The sequence below is a fragment of the Psittacula echo genome (assembly GCF_963264785.1).
Source record: "Psittacula echo genome assembly, chromosome: 7".
Classification (NCBI taxonomy): Eukaryota; Metazoa; Chordata; class Aves; order Psittaciformes; family Psittacidae; genus Psittacula; species Psittacula echo.
In genome coordinates, this window is record NC_137740.1 from 31,176,154 (window position 1) to 31,199,552 (window position 23,399).

A 23,399-nucleotide genomic window follows, 5' to 3' on the forward strand; every position below is an offset into this window, starting at 1 on the left:
CCAGCCGCTTCGAACCTAGCTAATTTGTCGCGGCAATCCCCGCACGGCGGAGTCGCCAAAGGCCGGCGCCAAATGGGGCGGGGCGGGAGGCGGCCTCCTCCGCGGGCACTTCCCGTCTGCTCGGCCACCGGGGCTTGCCGTTGCTAAGGGGACGGGTAACGCCAGGCGCGGCCCGGGCCAGCCGCGGTTCGCCGGTGCCTGGCGGTGGCCATGGACAGCATTAACAGTAACTCCACCGCCTCAGTGCTGGCTGAGGTCTGCTGGGACGATGGCTACGCCGTCCCCGTTGCCGACGCGGAGAACAAGGAGCTGGAGGGCGAAGTAAGAGCGGGCCTGAGGCCGGGGGAGGGAAGAGGCATCCACCTCCCCTCAGCAGCTCTGGAGGACTGTTGCCACCTCACCGGCCCCTCGGCTGAAGGGGGTGACGACGCTCTGCCCCTGTCTCCCCGCCTCGGGACGCGGGGCGGCACGGAACTCTCCCCGCCACGGCCAGGCTGCGGGGCCCGGGGAGGGAGGGAACGAATTAAAACGCATGAGTTCTGTGGAGGGAATCGGGGGCGATGAGCTAGTCTCAGAACGTGGGACCCGCGTACCTGCAGGCCTTGTGCCGCGGGGACCCCGTCCTGTCTTCGGTGAGGGGCAGTGTTCCGAGCGTCCTGCCTGCCCTCGTGAGGCTGGCGGGGGCCTGTGGAGCCAGGGGTGCACCTTCCCTTAGCAGAGCCGGGCATGTTCTGAAATCCCGCATTTCACAGCTTTGGGGGAACCTAGTGCACACTTCTTATGTTTGGGGATTAGTAATTGCAATTACTGTATTTTTAAGTAGATGCAGGTAACCAGCACTCAACCAAAAGTACTTGACAATTCTAACCCTTAAATAGCTGCAGCAGATGCAAAAAGAAAAACTAAGCCTGCAAAATGAGTTGACCGACTTTGAAGAACGTATAGGAGCAATGACATCCCACTTGAAAAATGTGAGACAAGAGTTCAGCCTCACTCAGGTAAATTGCTACCTATAGCAAATGCATTTTATCAGACAGACTTGTAACCTGAGTATCTTTATCCGGTGGTTTCCCTATGTATTTTGCCGGCTTTATTAGAGCTTTGTCAGGCCTTTATTCCAGACTTCTACAGGAAAGAAACTGTATATCTCAATGCTATTACTTGATGGTTATTAAAAAGACCATCCAAGATCAAATGCACCTAGAAGAAAGCCAAGAAGGATGCATTTTAGAATTTATTTATGAACGAGGACTTTTGTAGATGCTAAGAAAACAATTGGTGAAAGAAAATAAAACATCAGTGTAAGGGAAAAATACATTTAGAATGTTTATAATGGTCAAGACTTAACTGTGAAGTATTAGTGAAGACTTAATTTGTGGACATGAAAAATGAAGTCACATGGTCAAGGTGGAAGTCTAGTCTTGCACTGAGTTAATTGGCCAAAATGGGTGGTTTAGGGATTTTTTTTTTTGTTGTGCTTTTGTTTGTTTGTTTTTTGGTTTTTTATATATATACTTTATTGTGGAATTATAACTGTATTATTTTCTAGTCTCTTTACAAAGCCAGAGAGAATGAAATTGAAACTGAAAAACACTTTAAAGCCCTTGCTGAGAGAGAACATGGACGTCTCAAAAGTGAGATTAAACGACTGGAAGATGAGATGGTTATCTTAAGAGTAAAGAAAAACAGTCATGAAGTAAGGTTTTAAATTTTTGCAAGAGAACCCCAGTATTGAAATTAGATTTTATAAATTGTCCTCACTTGCACTTACAGAAATAATGTAACTCAAGAATTGCTAATTACAATTAAAAGTTATAAACAATAATGATGATCTAGGTGTGTTTTTCCCTGCATAGGCAAGTGGAGTGACACTGAGTATCTCCATTCATAGACTGGTCAAGACTTAGCAAATATGAACTAGGTATTGAAAGACTTCTGGTTTTAGTGTTCTAAATGCCAGATACACAGCCACACACCTATATTGTTAAGTCTTGCAGGTATTTTCTTTATGGTTTAGAAAAGACCTTTTTAATGGCAAATCTTCTCTGCATAAAATAAACTTGGGTCATGATTTCAGCATAAAAAAATTGCTTTAGGCAAACAACAAAAAAGTAATTCTACTGAATTACAGTCTTTTCTGTTTAATGGAACTGTTCCTTTTCCTTTCCATGGATAATTTGTGTTTATTTTTTTATTTGCTGGCTGTCTTCTCACTATGTCTGTTTGTAATTGCCAGTCTCTCAGAATGGGTAGCAGGATTAAAATATCCTTGTATTCAGCTGGATCCTGATTCTCCAAATTTGTGTTAGGAAGTCTCTTCAGAGTCATGTGGGGCCATTTGTAAATTCATAGGCAGGATAAAGGATGTAAGAACTGAGCCTTAGTTTGTGAGGGAGAAATTTTACTCTATGATGCCTCAGATCAGTTCATTATGTGGAATAAATATCTCGCATATATGTCTATCTTGCCAGAGGTTGGCTTTCCTGTTTAAAATTATTTGCATTTTAAGTTTGTGATAACTTACTGTCTTCTTTCTTATAAGACCAGGATGTCTATTTGCTAATAGGTATCCTCAAGTATAATACACATTTAACAAAAAAAACAAAACCTAGCAATACTGTTGACAACAAGATGTGTGTAAACTTCTTACAGTACCTTGAGCTGTTTGTTTCAGTTACTATTCAAAGAATATTAGATATTTAATATTAAATCTTTATCTCCAATTTTCTTAGAGTACTATAAATAAAACCACTAAGAAGTTGGAAAACTTGAAACAACAGATGAACTGTGATGAGGAAGTTCTGGAGAACTGGATAAAGGAATCAAATCGTAAAGATAATGATGCCATCACAATCCAGAAGTATGCACAAAAAGATAAAGGGAAACTAGGAGTAAGTAGCAATGACAGCAATTTTCAGAAACAAGAGAGTGAACCATTTTAGTATTTGCAGACCTTGTTACATTATCTAGTCAAGCAAGATGGTGACAAGATTTTATACAACAGCACTTTTAAACTGGTTTCCACTTAGCTCAACAGGGCGATTCCATAGGAGTCTCATTTTAGAGGTCAGAGAGAACAAGTTTTATGAAAGATGGAAGGCATAATGAAAGACATTAATTTGTTCATCTGGGTAAAATTAAAGATGTGGTTTTGTTTCTTTGTTGGTTTTTTTTCTGAAAAAGTGCACAAATAGATAATAAAGTGTAGAAAACAGTGCTACTGAATTGAAGAGTTCGTTAAAATGCAGGCCAAATATGAGCAGATAATGTAATTTTTCCCATTAGAAATGAACTTGTTAATATTACTGAGATCAAAGTACGCTTACTTCAGTAAATCTACCTGGAATAAGGAAAATTGTATAAATAGATACTCCAGTCACAATTTCAGACTTTATATGGGTCAGTGCTCAAGTATATTATTAATTTTGAGATAGGTATGTAACCCTGGTTAATATTCTTTTGAGTCTTTACGTACAGGGAGGAGAAATTTTATTTTTACTAATTAAGTACTGAATCCCAAATCTTTAGCTTACATATACAGTTTCACTGATACCATTTATATTAGCAAGTGGCACAGCATAGGAAGAAGAGTAAAGCCAAACAGCTGATGCAGAGAATGCTACATACACATTTACAGACAGTGCAGGGTTACTTTGGCCTTGCTGCCATTTGATCCTCAAAAGTTTAGGAGGCTAGATTCTCAGGTATTTGTTCTCTAAAATGCAATAAATTGATGCCTCAATAATTCCATCCCAAACTGTACTAGAGCCATAAGAATTTATAAGTTATTATATATTTGTTTTCAAATACATAAACTAGATGCTCTTAAGGTCCTTTCCAACCCTAAACATTCTATGAATTTATGATTATATTTTCATATCCTTTTATTTTAGGCATTAATCCTTCAAGTAGACAAGTTGACCATGCAAGCAAATCAGAAGCGCAAAGCTCTTGATAATGAACTTACAGAAACCATAACAGCGCAGGTTAGTGCTTAATGTTCTTGAAGATACCTTGTTACATGTGAAATGTTTAACAACAGAAATCATGAGAGTGCTTTCTTGTAAACAGATAGAGCTTGACAAGACAGCTGACGATTTTCGCAGAGTTCATCAAGAAAGGCAAGAAGTCATCAGGCAGTGGGAGAATGCAATACAACAGATGGAAAAGAGAGATCAACAGATTGATCATTGTGCTTTGGTAAAACTGCTGTGATTGATCCCTATCTGTGTGTCAGCCTACTTTTGTGTCTATGATATTGTTAAGAATTTTGCTGCTCACACATAAACTGTTAGGGTGTTTTAGGCATTCAGTGGTCTCTTTGTATCTACCTCTATTGTATTAAGGTGTTTCAAAGTTCAGGTATTACTGAAATATATTCAAAATTTATTTTGGAAGGAGTGTCTCTCAGTGTAAGTAACGGTGCTCTGCTCGATACTGTGCAAGCTTTAATTTTTAATCTCAAGGTTGTTGGGAACTGCAATGCATGCCATTATCATCTTTGACTTAAGAAGCATCAAGATGGAATGCTGTTTGTAGAGATTAAGGACAGTCAAGTGCAAGGGGGGGATTCTTTGTCTGGGCTGCAATATTAGAAAGAAAACAGAACACTTGGAATGGAAGGAATTGGCATTTCTAACTCTGAACAAATGCCTGACTAACATTTGTGTCAGAATTATGTTAAATAATCACATTAAGGTTAAAAATTGGTCCTTGCATACATTCTGCAAATGGGGAGAAGCAACACCACTCTTCTAAGCAAAAAAAGATCTTATTTGGATCTTTTAGTTAGTATGAGTTAGTATTGATTTCTAAAATATATAGTCTTCATTGGTTTTGTCAGTGCCTTGTGCACAGATAGTACAATGGCAAGAGGTACAAATGAAGTATATTTTGTCCTGGATTTGTCAAGAGAAGCGTGAGCTCCTCTGAAAGTTCTGCGGGGCAATAGGACAGATGCACCAGAAAAAGCTTAAAGGATCAGCGCAGAGGAAAAAAATTATTAATGCGGGTTCCAAAGTAACAATGGCTTTTTTTTTGAAGGGGGGAAAAGCATAACTGAATGTACAAGAAGATTCTACTTAAATCTTTTGCTTTTCTAGAATGATATTTTTCTTCTTAAAAAATATCAGCTTTAAGTTGCCCATGCGGGTATTACATATACCTTGAGCAGAAACAGAATGGTTTAAGCATGAATTAAGTTATAATGCTAAAGAAATGTAATAGCAGAAAATGAGAAGCCAGAATAAATACTACCAAGCAGAAAATATGACGGCCTAATTTAGCAGAAATATTTTGGATTCCAGTATTTCAGGTCAGAAGACTTCTGCAAAGAACAAATGACAAAACCCTAAACAAACAAACAGCACTTTCCAACAAAAAAGCCCCAGCTCTGGCCAAACTTCCATACATTAGTAGTCCACAGAATACTCCTACTGATGCTTTTATGAACAGTTTTGGTGTGGGGTTTTTTTTGTTTTTTGTTTTTTTACATTATAACTACAGTATAATTTGCCCAGCAGCTAATTTTTGACTTAACCTTTCAAAGTACACAGTTTTCACTGAGCTATAAATTTGCCAGCTAACCTAAGTGTCACTACTGTTGCTAATTTTGCGGAGCTTGTTGGGGTTTTTTTCCCTACTCAATGAAAAATAATTTTTATTTCATACAAGTTTATAGTGTTAGGGCTTTTTGAAATTATGGGACTATTTTGGAAGTTTCCAATCCTAACCACTTGTAGTATTTTGTGTTGTGATGTATTAGTAGAATGACGTAATTTAAGAATGATGTGATAACTGAGCTGTCTCATGCAAAGAGTAGTCTTCATAGCAATCTTCTGGTTATACCCTTTATTAATGTAATACATCTTAACTGAGGCAACAAATCTGAAATATTTTTATCCTGATAGCTAATAGCAGAGATAAAACAGGAGATCAGAAAGAAAGAAATGGTGCTGAAAGAGAAGACTGCCTTTTTGGTAAATGAAACCCTTAATAATATGGAATATGAAAAGAAAATTTCTTCTGCTGAACGGGAAGCTACCAGCCTCCGACATGAGTATCAGACTCAGGATACTTACAGGGTTCAGCTGCAGGATGAGGTAAGGATGACCAAACGGTTCACAAAAGCAGACTGAAACTGTAACTTTTGACGAGATGGAGGAAATACAGGAATAGGGTTTGCTTTTCTCTGGTTTTAGACTTGACCCTTAATAATTCAACAAAATACTTGCACTTCTCAGTTTAGTCATGATTATTGAGGTCTGAACCCTCAACTTCATCCTTTCATTGATAGTGGTGAAGAGATTAGCTTGTATTCTCTGCTGTGTTGATATAAAATGCATGAATTTTCTTTTAAATAGGATAACCCTTAAATGCTAAAGATGGAGGAGTGTCTTGCCTTTAGCATACATAGACAGCAGTATTGTACAAGGATGAGAGAAACCTTTTCTGGATTCTAAACAATTCCTATACTGCCCTCTCAGAAGTGAGTTTTGATGGCCCTTGTAGACAAGTTGAAATTATTGGTGGAAAAAAAAACCCAAACATTTTCACATGGCTTTCTAATCAAGAGGCAGTAGGATAGGGCTGCCCTGTGAACAAGCTATACTTGATGTTGTCCATATATTGTTGCTTATATTTAACCTGCACTTAAAGCTAGAACTGAGCTGCAGTGCGTAATTGCTTAAAATCGAAGTATTTCTAAGAGGTAATTCAAGTTTCATGGCTCTGTTGAGAAGGGATACACTTGTATTGACTTAAGTTTTCTCTTAACAAGAAAAGCAAGATTGGCAATTAAAAAACAAACAACACCCCCACCACCACCTGCATCCTTAACTTTGGGTAGTTTTTTCTGTAGCAGGTGGTTCATAAACTGATATCCTAATTAAATTGTAGCAGCTCAAACAAGGTGTGTAGGCTGCTAGATTACCTTGTGGTTCATGCAAACTTGAGGCTTCACAGAATTGGTAGGTTTTCATCTCCCAAATGTGAGATTCTTGCCTGAAGTTTTTTTTCCACAATCAATACTATCTAATGTGATAATGAGAACAGTCTCCCATTATTAGGTGTTAAAACATTTGTGGCATGCAAGTGAGAAACAAGGAAAGAAACAGACTTGCGGTTCAGCTGACAACTTGTGACCTTCCAGTTTCTTATTCTGGTACAGAGGAAGGCCTGCTATATATACTTGATCAGGTTTCTTCATCTGTGAAAGTGAAAACAATTACACTGTTAAGTGATACTATAGAGATGAATGAGCTCCTGATTGTAAAGTATTCGTATCCTGTTTAATGAGGGCATGCTGTCATGTATTTTTACCAAATTAAATGTCTGTGTATGTTTGTCACAGTGTTCCTTTAACTTAATCAAAATAATTATATGTACTCAATAAAGTTTGAATTAGTAGCATTTATTAGATATAGAAGTGTATCCATATTAACAAAGAACCTCTCAAAGTCAGCTATGCTCTATAAAACCATGGTTCCACTTCTACAGATGCTGCCAAACAAGAATTGCAGCCCACAGTACCTTCATAATTCATTCTTAATCATAAAGTATTTTGTCCTAGTATTCAGATTATGCAACTTAGTCTATTGAGTTTACTAGCTGTATCTATTTACACCACCTCAGAATTTGCAGCACTTCTCATTTGGAAAATACTGTTAAAAGGGAATACTTTCCAATAAATAGGTCCCTTACAAGTTTAAATATCTTAATGTGTACCAAAGTACGTAAGAGCTTGATTGCTCCCTTTTGTAATTTATTAGCTGGATACTTTGAAATCCACTGTGGACAAAACTGCTTCTGATCTGGAGTCTTTGAGAACACAAGTAACCAATCTGAAGAAAGAAATTCAGAAAAAACAAGCCAGGTAAGAAGCAGACCTTTAAAAATATAATTTGTAAGGGTTAGCACTATAATCAAATCCTTGAGCTAGCAGAGAACCTTAAATCGTGTTGATGATTAAAGCCTCCAACTTTTTGGTTACTTCAAGTCCTGCATAGTTTCTGGCACTGGGCAGTTTAGGCAATACTCCTGGTAGTCCTTGCTATTAAAGGGTGTGGAAAAAATCTCTTAGGGCCTTGGTTACCTTTGATTCCAGTTCAGCCTACTTTATTAGGCAACTGCTCAGCAAGGTATGCTGCTTGATTTTGTCAGTGTGTATATGCTATGTACATTGAACTTGATAAACTATGTAATTTTCTTTAGATTGAGCTTTCTTAATGAAAAAAATGCAAGTCTTTCCAATAAGCTGAAGCTTGTGACTGAGGAGACACTCAGTTCGGAAGACAAAGCCTGGAGGATGGAAGAAATACTAAAGGAAGAAGAAAAAGTTGTCAAGGTAAAATGTTTTTAGTGGTTTCTGCAAATGAGGATTCATTTGGATTTGCAAGCTCTATCTAGAACAAACAGTTTGGATTAAAATGAAATGTAAGTATTAATATGACATGTAGCTATTTCATCAAACAATGAGGTAATGTGCATGTAGTCACTGTCCCTGGAAGTGTTCACAAGCCATGTACCCAAGGCCCTCAGTGCCATGGGTTAGTGGTGGCCTTGGCAGTGCTGGGGTAAGGGTTGGGCTTGAATGATCTTAAAGGTCTTTTCCAACCTGGTTTATTCTATGATTCTATGTAGATACATCAGTATCTCTGCCAGGAACACTCTGGAGGAAAAAAAGTGGTCCTAGTAATTCAGAAGACTGTGTCCCCACATATGAACACAGGATACTGAGCTGTCACTATACAAATCAGATATAAGCCCAATATTCTGACTACATCAGTGTACCTCTGACATCAGCTAAAAGTGACTTACAGCTTCTTATCCTGATTGACATAAAAGTTACTTACTGGAATGTGGCAAATTTTGCTATAAAGATATAGTAATATCCTCTGCTTTGTAACAATATTGAAAATTTTCAAAATTTTGTGTCTTGCTTGGCTCTTTCTGGGAGTTCGTGTCTCTAAGCATTCTGTTTTATGGGCTGCTGAAGAGCAATGGTCCTTGCATTCCTATAAGTTTGCTGTCAATAAGGTTGTTAAGGTGAGAATCTTCTCAGGATGACTTTCAGTAACCTTACCACTGAAAACTTCTTGGCTTTAGTAAAACATCACCAAAATTTATTAACCTGCAAAGAGCTATGGTTTTTGCAAACCAGGATGCAAAAGATTTTTTTTTTTTTTTTAAATCTTTTAAGCAGATCTGGCTGCCCTAGTCTCATCTTTGTTACTTGAATTCTACTACATGATACTCTGATTCATCTAACTTATTATGAACTATTAAATTACTGGCTCACTTTAGATTTTATTTTCATAATGAATAAAGATTTTTGATCTGGGAAGTGGCATGAACAGCTGCAATATGGTGACTTTTTTAACATATGTAATAATACTTATTAACATATATTAACATATAACTGGAACACAAGAGGTTCCACTGAAACTTGAGAAGAAACTTCTTCTCAGTGAGGGTGACAGAACGCTGGAACAGGCTGCCCAGGGAGGTTGTGGAGTCTCCTTCTCTGGAGACATTCAAAACCCGCCTGGACACATTCCTGTGTAACCTTATCTAGGTGTTCCTGCTCCGGCAGGGGGATTGGACTAGATGATCTTTTGAGGTCTCTTCCAATCTCTAACATACTGTGAGACTGTGTGATACTTTATTAATTCAAAACCCACTTCTTATGTAGCAAATTAAGTATAGGAATAAAAATATCCTAATTCATTATCATCTGATGAACTGCAAAGGGCTTTTGAATAAATGCAATGTTGTAATGCAATAATCTGAACCTCCCTGCATTTCCAAAAATTTTCTACTGGTTTTTTTACTTTGCTACTAATTCTCCTAAAATATTTTACTTTTTTTATTTTTTCTTTTTTTTTTTTTAAACGCTTTGCTGGACAACTTAGTATCGGATGCACTAAAGCACTTTTTTTACTGTAGAATGCCCAATTTAAACTAGTGTGACAGCAGGTGTTCCCATGCAACTGACAACAAAGCTGTATCTGTGCATACCACTGTATGCTCTTCCCCCTCTCCCCTGCCTTGTTCTATTTTTCCTGTAACATGTTGTTGTGGTTTAAGTCCAGTCAGTAATTCAGAACCACGTAGTCACTCGCTCATTCCCCCGCTTCCTCCTCCCGGCTCCTGAAGGGATGGGGAGGAGAATCGGAAGAATGTAACTTCCACGGGTTGAGATAAGAACAGTCCAGTAACTAAGGTATAACACAAATCACTACTGCTACCACCAATAATAATAATAATAATGATAAGGGAAATAACAAGGGAAGAGAATGCAACCGCTCCCCACCTGCTGACCAATACCCAGCCCGACCGAACAGCGATCTAGCCCTTCCAGGTAACTGCCCCCAGTTTATATAGTGGGCATGATGTGTTGTGGTATGGAATACCTCTTTGGTTAGTTTGGGTCAGGTGTCCTGTCTCTGCTTCCTCCCGGCTTCCCTGCTCCCTGGCAGAGCATGAGACTCAGAAAGTCCTTGGTCAGGCTAAACATTACTGAGCAGCAATTAGAAACATCAGTGTTACCAGCGCTGTTCCCAGGCTGAAAGTCAAAAACACAGCACTGCACCAGTTACTAAGAAGGAGAAAAATGACTGCTACTGCTGAACCCAGGACACATGTATGTGAAATAATCCCTTGCAATAGGTTGCTATTTTTCAAACTTTTTAACTTGACAAGCATTACCTAATACACTTACAGAAACTAGAGAGGGGATGCCTTTCTTTACAGTTTCTTAAATTGCAGGCCTTACTTACTGGTTTTGATTTTCAGATAATTTGAAAACAAGTTGTAATGATATAACAAAATAGATTGAAAATTAAAACCTTACTTGCTTCTCCTTAAGACTGTTACCAGGGTGGCTAAACCATTAGCAGTCTCTTTACTTGTGTCCGTGGCAGATAACCTAAGATGACATTGAGCTTGGCAGCTCCACAGCTTCAGGGTAATATTTTAACTAGGATGAACTGTTCCTGAACAATGTCTGAAATGTATTAGTCAGAATCATGCCTTCTATCACCATTAGACACACATGGCTATTTGCTGCATCTATTAATTTACTGTGAAGAGATATTTACATGAACAATGTTGATGAAATGTCACTATTTTGTGCTTTAGTTCTGTGATACTTCTCCCTCTTCAATCTCTGCCAAAATAACGTTGCACAGTGAAGCTTACTGAATATCTTATCGCTATTAACAACCTCACTTAAAGAGACAGAAACTATTTGTATTAAGTAAATGAATTTAGATATGCAAGAAAGACTATGAAATGAAGATTTATGATTCAGTTTTAGTAGACAAATTAATCATTGTCACTAGCTTCTCAAAAACAGCTTAAAATTGGGCACATGCATAGAAACAGTTTACTTCTGAAATTAAATTCCTGTGTTCAGGCATGATCCAAAGCCACTGACAGTAGTATTAAATGCTACAGGCCATAATGATTTCATATTAAACTCACACCTGCTTTTTACTTCCTGAGTTTTGATTTGGAATGAGAATGCAATTATGAACTCTTAGAGGAGGAGTTATCTTTTGCTGTTATTAAAGCCAGCAAGATGGTTCACAAATAGATTGCACAATGCATACATATAAAATCAAGATTAAGCACAATTTTAATCGATGTAAAACAGTGAATTCTAAGGTGGTTTGCTATATTAATTTAAATGTGCATTTTCAAACTCTACTAGACTTCAGCAAAATGTAAATGAGCCTTTCAAAACAGGATTGTGATGCCACATCACTTGTCTTAGAGATGTACCTTACAGGAGACTAGCATGCTGAACGATCTGAGCTCTGGAAGGTCTTTGGTTATTTGCACAGGGGAGGGAAAGGAAGGGGAGGAAGAGGAAAGTTGCCTTCTTTGCTAGGGTTATAAAAAGAAAATAATCTCCATTTACTTGGTTTTCAATACCTTTCAGGTTATCTGAAATGTTCATCATTCTCTCGCTGCAACAGACCCTACTAAAACATTATTCACTGCTTCAGGTGTTAATGATAACTTACCTCTGAGAATAAGGAAGTGATTTTAAAATGTGTAATTAATTTTCAAACAAAATTATTTCCACTTAGATAAACACACATATATACATACATATGCATATACACAGAATTATGTTTTAATAAACCATTGAAAGCTTTGTATTGCATTTTCCCAAATATTCATATATACTTGTAGCAATAAGGAGGGTTTTTTTGAAAGGGGGGCGGAGTTTACTTGTCTGAATAGCTGAAAAGAATAGCATTCCATAACAGGGATTAAAACAAGGAAAAAAAAAGTTATGCAATAGTAGGGAAAGATCCAAGTGAAAAAACAAGTAAAGTTGCTTTCTCTGTAAGACTTTTCTGGCCAACCATTTTGAAGATCTTCCATGTTCATATTAATGGATATAGTATTGCAATTCTTAAATCTATACAAGATTAATAAAGGCAAGTAATTCCTCAGAAATTACTTCTGATGCGATTAATTGCTTTCTACAATCTAATGATTAATTTGTCACCAGGAAAAAGACAAAGAAATAAACCAGTTGAAAGATCTCCTTTTCAAGAAGATCCAAGAGTTTAAGGTGCAGAAGGATAAGGAGAAGTGTGTTCTAGCAGAAATTGAGGCAAGTCGGTCATCACTTAAAAAACTTAAGAATCAACTGCACAGACTTGATGCAGATGCATTAAACCAACAAGAAATAATATATAACCAGGTAAAATGTTAACATACTTTCATGCTATGATTTTTACTTTGGTCTAATGAGAATAAGTTGCTTGAGCTCTGTAATGTCTGTCAACATCTTGGCATTTTGGAAAAGACATGCAATGTAATTTGAAGTCTGCTTTTATTTCTGTCTCTAGATGTATGGATATGGAAATAACTGGAACTTGCTATAGTACTGCCTACATTATGTGCTTGTATTTCTTTATTATTTGAATCTGCTGCTTTTCCCACTAATTTCTCAAATCAGCTCCTTACTTTGATCCCTCTGAATCACAGACACCTCAGGGTACATTTTTAAAGCAATACAAGAGGTACATGCCAAAATCCTGTTATTTCCTAATTGGATTTTGTGCATATTTCCTATGCAGTACTTTGAAAATTTGCTCTTTTATATCAACATCCACTGGTAACAGCAAGATGGCAACTCTGCTGTAAGCTTCCCTACAGCAGATTGTGCTGAGTGTGCTTTGTTACTCTTCTAGAAGATTACTCCTGAACCATCACTGCAAATCAGTCACCTAAGAATATTTTGCTAAGGAGGTCTATAAGCCATAAATTATTATAGAAACAATAGCCTAATTGGGTGACTGTCTTAAAGCCAACATTTAGATCCAAGTTTATATCCAGTGTTTTAGCTTTATAGGAAGGCTATAATTGCTTATCTCAGACTATTAATTCTCTTAAAAATTATTTTAACAGGATTTTTATATTCAGCAAGTACAGAGACGGCTGTCACGGTTAGAAGGGGAGCTTAATACAGATGAAAAACAAGTTTTGGAAGCAAAAGTTGCTGAACTTAAGAAAACCTTAGAAGAAAAGAAAAACACATATGATGTTTTACATGTGCAGTACAGGAAACTTCAGGTAACTTCCTTAAAACATCAGGTTGATTGTGTAACATCTAGAAGCCTCAGTGAATTAAGTTGGTTGGGTCTTTTAATTAATAACTTGGTATTAGATTAAAAGATATCTGAACTTAGTTTTCTACACAGGTCACACAATGTTCCCTATACCTTCCAGAAAAATAGCTCATTACTGCACCACTGAGACACCTTAGCATGAAGACAGTCATTGAAATATTGAAAGGCAAGCTTAGCATTTCAAGATGTGACTGACTGCTTGCATGTGTCTTGAGTTTGTTAGGACCATGTAGAAATAGGAGGATGTTATTCTGTGATGTTACTATTTACTTTCATTTTTTTCATAAAATGATAATTATATTGCATTTAAAATTTTACAAAGCAACATTACTGAATTAAACAAATAGTATTTGAGTTACTTGATCCCATCCTGACATGTAATTCAGAAACACTATTTTTCTGTCTTTTATTTCCATGTGAGAATTTTACATGTACATGCTTGTGCTCTGGTTTTACATTATCCAGTGACCATTGTTAATTCTCTGAAAATGCTCTTACCTCTCTACATTTCTTCTGTAGCCAGTTTGTAATTTATTTTTATAAGGAATGTATTTTTTTATCAGCTACACTTTGCCACATTTAGAAACCTCTTTTCAAAGAGAAACCATACCAAGATAAAAATCAGGTTTAACAGAACATCACACCTGGTTTCTCAAAGTGATGGGTAAGAAAAAAAGTTAAGACCAACTTAATGAGGGGAAAAATCTGCTTATATGTAAGTCCTTGAAGATGAGATCCATGCAATAACAACATTTAATGTTGGGCAACTAATGCCTATGCTTCAGTTTTCGTAAGATGCAAAATATGAGCAATATAATCAAACATTGAAACACAGCTCTGGAGTATTATGAAAGTCAAATGGTTTTGAAGATGAACTATGAATATCGAAGTCATGATCAGAAATGCCAGGAGTTAGTTTGGTTTTTTTTTATCCAGACCAAAGTACATGATTATATTAGAATTGCCCCATTGGCTGAAAGATCTATATTGTATAAATAACAATTACTACACTCCAAATAAAATAAGCAATGACATTAATACTGCAACAGCACTCTGCATGAAGACTGCAATGCTCTAGTCAGCAGCATATGGACACAAGGAGATGATAGTTCCTGATTCCAGGACTTAAAAATATTTCATTTAAAATTAACTAGTGGCTTTTGGTGCAACCTACATTTACTGTAATAAATTAAATATAACTTACTCGGAAACAGAATGATGTCCATTTCCTCAAGAGAGCAATGGATAAGACAGAAGAAGAAACAAGCAGTATGATGAGCAAGATAAATGACCTAAATCTTTTCAATGACAGATCAGATCAGGAGTTAAAAAAAGCTAAAGCCATCAAGCAGGTACAGTATTATTTTGCAACTTATACTAATACAGGACACGTTTCTGTAAAACACACAAACTCATGACTTGATCTGCAGGCTGTTCTCTGCCTCCCACAGTGTTATATCATGATCCCCATAAGAACCCTCTTTGTAGTTTTTTAACTTACACTTTCATTTCCAAACTTTGAAGTAGTTTTTCTCACTGTTGTCTTCCTAAGGAAAGGGTTGCTTCCTCTCTGTATGCAGCATAGTTTTTGTTTGGGTTGTAATTTTTATCACACATTACTTATGTCACAATAGCCAGTGGTGTGTTGTGTTTTGGTTTTGTTGTTGTTGGTTTGGTTTTGGTTGCTATTTTGTTTTGTTGTTTGGTTTTTTGTGTTTGGTTTTGTTTTTTTTTTTCTGAGAAACAATTGCCTTTAAAGCAGAAAATATTCAAGGATGCCTTTACCTAGCACTGAATTTTAATTCTTAATCTGTGATGCCAACTAATAAATTTGGCTCAGGTTTGTTATTAAATTGCGAGGTTTTTTCCAAAAGATGGTTTGGATCTGTCTATATTCCAGTCCAAGGAATTAGAAAGAAAATGGAAGTCCTTCTCCACATATTTTGATAAACATAAAAGCTCAGTCCCAGTCCTTGAGTTACTGCATGTTTATTCTACAATAGGCTCTGGTCTTACTAAATGGAGCAGAAAAAGAGAGGGTCTAAGTAGCAGGGGTAAGAGTTTTGCTATCAGCTGAACTGGTGTACTTGCTGCTCAATGAAAACTCTCTTTCCCTAACCCAGAACTTTTCTTGGGGATAAAATTCAGGGGAACAAAACAAAAAAGCTGATAGCAAGAAGATCTTGGAGAAAAAAAAAAATGGTAGAATTTGAGATTCTTTAGAGACTTAGAAAAATTATTTGAAGTGTTTGTATGCTAATGGAGTTCACCACTGTCTGCTTTTCATAAGCTTTGGTATATATAAATTTGCTTATGTAACAACACAACTTGTAGACCTGCAGGATCTAGAATGGGTTCCACAACAGGTTCAAGTGAGAGATTAACTGCTTCAGAAAGTTCCTTGCAAGGTCCACTGAATTTCTTTGAAATGACCTAAACTGAATGTAAGTTGTAGATGGAAAAGTCTAAAACCCCATAACAGGCTGAATTAGAAAGTCTGATGAATCCATATAAAACCATCTACCCCTATTGCACTCACCATGTAAACTGCCAGAAAATGAGAAAGTGAGAATATTTCTAAATGCAGAGCAAAATGAGTCTTACAGTTGTATATATAAAGGTAAAATAATGGATGCCTTTTAAAAATTTATTAAATTATTAACTGTTATAAATCTTAATTAAAAATGAAGCCTCCTTATTTTGAATCCTTTTTGGCATTTATTAGGAGATGATGGTTGAAGATAATCTCTTAAAGCTGGAATTGAACCGTCTTCAAGATATTCTGTGTAATAAGTCAGAGAAAGTTCTAACACTGGAAAAACAAAAATTGGAGCTAAAGAAAGCCATAGCAGAAAGAACTGAGGAAATTAAGATTCATAAGGCAATGCTGGATTCTCAGATAAGACTTGTGGATCAGGAACGGCAACGCGTAAGGTAACTATTCTCACATAAATTTAACTTGTAATTTTTCTTGAATACTTTTCATATGGGGACTTACTGAAAAAGAAAAACATTTTACCCAATTTCACCAATGGGAGAAATTGAAGATGAAATAAGTCTTGCTCAGTTACTGAGACAGTTGATGCTAGTAAGAGATTCCATCTCTGAAATCCAGCTTTAACCAGTTGGTGAACAAGAGATTACTGTTTATTCTGTTAGTGAAGATCCTCTACAGTATTGAGAGGAAACTTCACATGCAGACATCTTTTTAAAGTAAATGTCGTATGTGTGTGACCCTGCATTTTTTTCTTAAATAATTGGGATATGTGCAATTGTGTCTGGAGGTATGACAAAGTATTTCAAACAGAAAAGTTGATTTTAAAGAGGGTTTATTCCCAACTACTTGATAAAATTATAATTTCTTTGACTTACACAGTAAGTCTTTTTGGTTTGGGTGGTTTGGGGGTTTGATTTGGTTTTTCTTCCTTGTAGCAAATGTGCTCTCCATTACATATCTTGTATAACAAAATTAAATGTTCTGACTTATGTATGTACTCTCTTGCAATGCAACCACATATGAAATAACTTTTCCCTTCTGTAACAATCAGTGCAAAATATCTGGTACAGTTTTAGCTCTGAAATCCCAGTATCTCTATCCAACCAAAATTCAGCACTTCAGCAGCTGAACTGCTGAAATCTGGCAGGCTTTTTATTCATCCCTCTGCTAACCCCACCCCACACAACGGGAAATTAGAGTGATTTAGTGTGACTGAAGCTTAACTGCTCAGCGAGAGTGCAGAGTGTGTGGTGCTTTTTCCTATGATAATTACACAGCTAATTGATACTTCTATGTAATTTGATTTGGCGTTGTTGCCTACTGTTGCTTATGCTCATCTAATAGTGGCAATATTAAGATAACATCAGCAGGGGGCAGCTTGTGCAGCTGTAGATTTAGATGCCAAACCTCTAAAAATTTTCGAGCAGGGCTGTGGCACAGCCTCCCAGGATGCAGTGATCTGGAATATGAAAATAAATTTGACTTGCTCAGAACTGCAAAAGAAGTGCAAGTAACCAGAAAAATGGATGACTGTAGCTGGGAGAACACAGCAACAAAAGCCAGGAGCAGCACAACTGCTGCCCTGCTTGCCTCCTGGTATATGGGCAGGCTGCTGGAATAACCTCAGGAATTTAAATTGTTATGGTAAGAACTGTCCACAAAACACTACTAAGCAAACAGTTTCTCAACCCTTTTAACTTTTTTTCTTCCTGAAAATAAATCAGTGCTGAATTTCAAGATCGCCTAAATAAAATTTATAAACTAAGATGCAGATATGAAGTTCTTACTATTGTTATGACATCACCTGAAGAAGAAGAGGAGAAAAGTCAAACCTACTATGTAATTAAGGTATTTCATTAACGTAATTCATTATAATTCAAGCATTTAAGCTATAGATTTCCTTGGGCTCTATTCAAGTTACAAAGACAACCTCCTTGCCTACTGCTTACTTTCAGTCTAATTGTTTTTTGTTATCTGACACTGTTTGTTATTTAAATGATACAGCAATTTCACATGAGTCTCCGTGGAGCCCTAATTTTGAGTAGTTTGAAAATTTTCATTTCAGGGATCATTAATTTACATTAGGACACAAGAAGTACTGGGCATGCGGTTATCCAGTATAAACTGAAAACAAGTTTACCACTGTCTCACATGATCTTAAATTATTCTACGCTTCAGATTTAATTTTAGCTATTTATTATACCATATGGTATTTCTACCTTGAAGAATGTCAGCTTTCCTCTTTTACTTCTCACTTTTGCATGCTTCCGTTTTCCACTAGGGAAAAAAGTCTTTATCCATAACGCCATACCCCAATTCTGGAATGAGCATATATTATTTTTGATCTTCACAAATTCTCTGATTTCCTCTTAAAGCAAAATGCTTCTAGCTGTGATCTTGGCTGTGAAATCGATCGTTTTCTCATTCTTAAGTGTAAAATTTCATAATGATGGTATTTGTGATATTGTGAGATCCAGCACAGCATAAGACCCTCTTTAAAACCCTTGTGGTCACTGGGGGTGTACATCCTCCACAGCTTTGGAGGTTTTTCACCCTATCAGATTTTTTGAGGGGTTACGGAAAATACTTCCCTTCCCCAACTGGGTGTGTTTCTTCAACCTCTCTGATCAGATAAATGAGGACTTTCAAGTGAGTAATTCCCAGAAAAACTGGATGACTTAACACTCAGTCAGTGGTTTTCTGTAGCATACAATCCCAACTCTCGGATTTTGTGGGTAGAGGAAACAGATGTGAACTGCAGCACACGCTTCACATCAGCAGTGCAAAACATAGAAACTGCTTTGTACACCATGTGGATACTGCTAATCAGGACCTTATGAGCTTAGACAGAGAGGCAGATACCTGTAATGAAATGTATATGGATGAAATACCTCAAAGAACTTACAGTGCTGTGAATAACTACTCCTTCCAATTACCTAGTAACTCAAATCTCAGGTCAAGACTGACAACAAAGCCCCGTATCTAACTTGGATTGTTTCCCCTAATATTGCAGGTATTTTTTTTCTGTATAATTATCCTCATATTTTCAACATGAGTGCAGTCACCTAAAATACCAGTTTTATTTTCAGGCTGCACAGGAAAAGGAAGCACTGCAACGTGAAGGTGATGATTTAGATGCAAAAATCTGCAAAGCTGAAAAAGAAATTGTAGCTCTGGAAAACACTTTGTGCATACTTAATAACTGCAACAACAAATACCGAAATTCTTTCAAGGAAGTCACTGAGACAAGTATGTAAAGTAGAAATTGCTATTTGCTTTGTGAGTTACAGGCAATGGTACATAGTAGGGAAATTCCAGGGCACAAAAGAATGAATCACAGAGAGACTAAACTGATAGTAGCAAAAGGGAGTATAATTCACACACTACTGTGAATAGTTCAGAAGAATAAGCACAGAAGTGCAGCAAGGTGTGATTAACTAATATTTACATTCTTCTATCCAATTTATATGAAAATCTAAGCCTGTATAGATTTTGTGAATAGTCATAATTTGGAACAGTCAGAAGAGACAAAGCATAACGATGACTCCTGGTGGGGTGGGGGCAAGTAATTACTTGGGAGAAGTGCCTGCTTGAAATACACAGGTCTAGTGGATAAAACTTTGCACAGTACAAAAGGCACTACTTTCTCTTTAATGCTGCATCACACACAGCTACTAATTTAAATTACAGAAGCAGGACAAGCTGTGCCACTGCTCGCCTTTCTGTAGCAGACTGAGCCAGCTTGCACGCAGAACTGTACCCAGAGTTTAGGTATGTGTGCTCTATCTAGCAATGGAAACCAATCGCTTAGCTACACCATCATTGCCTCTGGTTTTTCACAGGGAAGGAGGTGGAAAAAACAGTAACCTGTCATGTGGGAAAATGAGGAGAAGAGTAAAACTTAAACTGCACAATTTTAGTGCAGTGTCAGGAGGTTTTAAAATATGGACTACCTAACTACAAGTTTTTGCATATTAGAAAATCCTCAGAATTCTTTAAAATATCCTTATCTGTTGTTTTTGTGCCACTTAGAATTCATAATCTTGCTCTCCATCAGTGGAACTTCGTTTAGTGTGTAAAAAGCATCACTATGAGAAATTACATAAACTTAATTCTTGAGAATGCTTGATTCTTTAACTTTTGTGCCCTCTGCTGGCTCTAGAAACAGCAGGTCGTAAACCATTCCCATGAAGCCAGTTACTTTTTCACAATGATTTGGAATTAGTAGTAGAGTATTTAAAAAACCCTTAAACCTCAAGGTTTCTGCAATACTACCAATACTAACATAGTCATGTTCGGTGATGCAGTTACTGTAGAGTGTATCTTAATTTACAGTGAAGTACACCTGTATACACAGCTTGTCCAGCAATAATACTGCCTTGTTGTTTGGAATCACAGGTGAGGAATATGAGGAAAAATTGAAACTAGAGGAGGAGAAAAGGGCTGCTGATGAAAAACACAGATACAAAAGAAGACAAATCAGGGAACTTCAGGAAAAACTCCAGGTAAAATACAAGCAGAAGTTCCAGTTAGACAAGGCTGCAGCATGTAGCTAAATCCATGCAAACCATCCTATTGAAACAACAGGATATTGTAGGACAATTTTTTCCCTGTTCTTTTATATTCTATGCTCTGTATGAATGGGTAAGATTTTTTAAGAAGGCTCTACCTCTCCCTTCAAAAACAGAGTGCTTATTTACTTTAATCACAATGTAACTTAAGACTTTTTATTCACATACAGCTGGAAGTTGCAAAATCCCAGATAAATGCTGATAGTGTTCTGTTCTGGCATCCAAGAAAGCAGTTGTATTTTTGTGTAGCATACACCACTATACTGCATCATCCTGTCAGGTACTGCAGAGATTCAAATCCACACACCTTGTGTCCTCTGGCATCCATGTCCCAGGATTTTTCTAGAACACATTCTGGTTTATTAGCATTTAAGGTGCTTCAGTTTAAACAGAATTAATTTAGCTTCGGAAAGCTAGCTGGCTCTTAACTTAGGAGGCCGAGCATTAGATTCAGGTAAAGGATAGCTTGTGCTCCAGCTTCACATAGAGCACTTACTCTTGGCTCCCCTTGTTATCAAAAAGCCCACTTGTCCTGTAAAAAAGAACACCACTGAACTCTGATCTGTGACATTTTAGTTACAATTTTCTTAGGCACATGAAATCAAAGGCACCTTGTGATATCCCACATGGTTATTCTAACTTCAGTCTTCTCTCTACTTCCTGAATCAGTGGCTGCACATCAACATTCTTATTGCTTATTATACCACCATAGGACATACCCCTTACTTAAGAAATAACATCTCTTAAAGAGAAGGACACATCTTCAGCAGGGAATAAGTTCTAGGATATAATGAGGTGTGTTAAGACATAACTTTTCCTTTTTTCCTTTATTTTCCTTTATTATTTTATTATTTCCCTTCTCCCTTTTTTTTTTTTTTTAATAACACAGAGCTGTTCTTTTGGTGTGGATGTTATTCATTCCAGTCAAAGGTATAAATCTCTTCCCATGAGAAACAATGTTATTTTTGTTAGGATAGCTTCCACTGGTAAGGTGGTACTGTGTGATTCTTTTCTTTAAAGATATGTAAATTCCCTGGTAGTCTCTCTATCCAGGTATTTATCCACTGAAGCTGACAGGCAGAAATTTTTGAGTTATCCTTAGTACTAACTGCTTGGGCTACATTTAGAAACAAGTAGTGGAAGGTCTGGTATCACTACAAAGTAATACAAAAAATGAGAGGATATCACACTGCTTTATAAACTCAAACTACTGTTCAAATGAATTTGCAGAGCATGGAAAAAAGTTTTGATATGGTACTGAAGCAGGAAGCCCTATTCCAGGAGCAAAAGAAGGAAAAACAAGCTCTTGTTTTGCAACTGAACAAAGACATAGAAGAACAGAAGCCAAAACTTGAAAGGGTTATAAAACAGGTTTGTATAGTCATTAATGGCAACTTCTAACTTTACAGTGATAGATGTAAGTACAGTTAAACCCACAGAATTTAAACTTGGGCTTCTGAAAAAGTGTTGCATTTTCATAATAGCAAAACTTTAAAAACATTTGTTAAAAGTGTTCCAGGCTATCCAAGGAAATTCAGTCGCAGAAGAAAACTAAAACAGAAACACAGGAAGAAAAAGACATTGATCTTCGTGAACTGAAAAGCTTCAACACAACCATCGACAAATTGTTAGCCAGTGTTCTAGAAGCAAATCCTGATTTAACCATGCCCTTTCAAATATACTTCCAGCAGGTGAGCTTTCCTGTTAATTGACACCAAGATCTTGAGTGATAGCTCTACTGAACTGATGATGAGTGTCTTTCAAGGGCAACTCTTCATCAATGAACTATATTTAACAGTAAAACAGGAGAAAGTGCTCATCTGCTTATAACATCTCTTCAAATGAGAAGGATTATAAACCCTACTGGTATACCCATGCTTATCATACAACCATTATGTCAACTTTTTTCTTTATTTTCTTTCCTAATTTTCTAGTCCAATTTAGAGCTTCCTACAATTGCTTCTGCTGGTGGTAGTCAAGGTTCTCAATCACCATCTTCACAAAGCTTGCTAGCTTCTATCCAGTAAGTGGCAGCAGTGGGGTTTTTGTTTGGGTTTTCATGTAAGTTCAAGTTAAAACCAGCTGAACTAGTGTCTGAATGACAGAATTCCCCACTCCTTAAGACCTTCTCAATCTTCCACTTTCTGAGCACAAATTTGAGCTCCAGACACATTTTGCACTTTCTAGTGTAAGCTCCCTTTCCTAGTTAAATAGCAAAGATGGACATGTATGCTTTTACCAATACCATTTTCCCCTATTCAACATCTATGCAAATAACAGTACATGTAACATGCTGAATTGGTTATGATCTAACATTCTCAGGGTACTTAAGCAATTAGTGCTGATGTCTACAAAGATTCTTGGTTGGGGATCTTGCCTGGAGTAAACACTGCTGTTGGGTGGCTTTGTTGTAAGTTACCATTAGAAGCTCTATTTGAGACATGAGGATTTCTGGACACTGATGAGTAAATGTTTTGTGTTTCAGATCCTCCAGAAGCACAAGTTCAGGGACTAGTCAGACTTCATCTCTCAAAGTCATAGATCTGTGCTTGCTTACTGACTCTCCTGCAAAAGCAGCTGCTGTTGGTACCCAACCATCCAGCAGAGCTAGCACCTCTGATATTTGTAAAGGCAAAAAAAAGTCTTAAGTATCTTTTGAAGGTCATAGTAAAGGCTTCA

At 37.0% G+C, this 23,399-nt stretch overlaps 1 protein-coding gene across 1 annotated transcript; it reads left to right on the forward strand.

Moving 5' to 3' along the window:
- Positions 1-210: 210 nt before the first annotated feature.
- Positions 211-23,368, forward strand: CCDC39 (coiled-coil domain 39 molecular ruler complex subunit; the record flags this gene model as incomplete). The annotated part of the gene is made up of 20 exons (XM_080624005.1): positions 211-321; positions 879-998; positions 1,550-1,696; positions 2,733-2,891; positions 3,894-3,990; positions 4,076-4,200; positions 5,910-6,101; positions 7,770-7,873; positions 8,212-8,344; positions 12,527-12,721; positions 13,432-13,596; positions 14,867-15,004; positions 16,378-16,586; positions 17,874-17,997; positions 19,239-19,398; positions 20,548-20,654; positions 21,951-22,091; positions 22,232-22,411; positions 22,655-22,743; positions 23,206-23,368. The coding sequence occupies 20 exons, from the start codon at positions 211-213 to the stop codon at positions 23,366-23,368; spliced, it is 2,859 nt and encodes a 952-aa protein (XP_080480131.1).
- Positions 23,369-23,399: the final 31 nt, after the last annotated feature.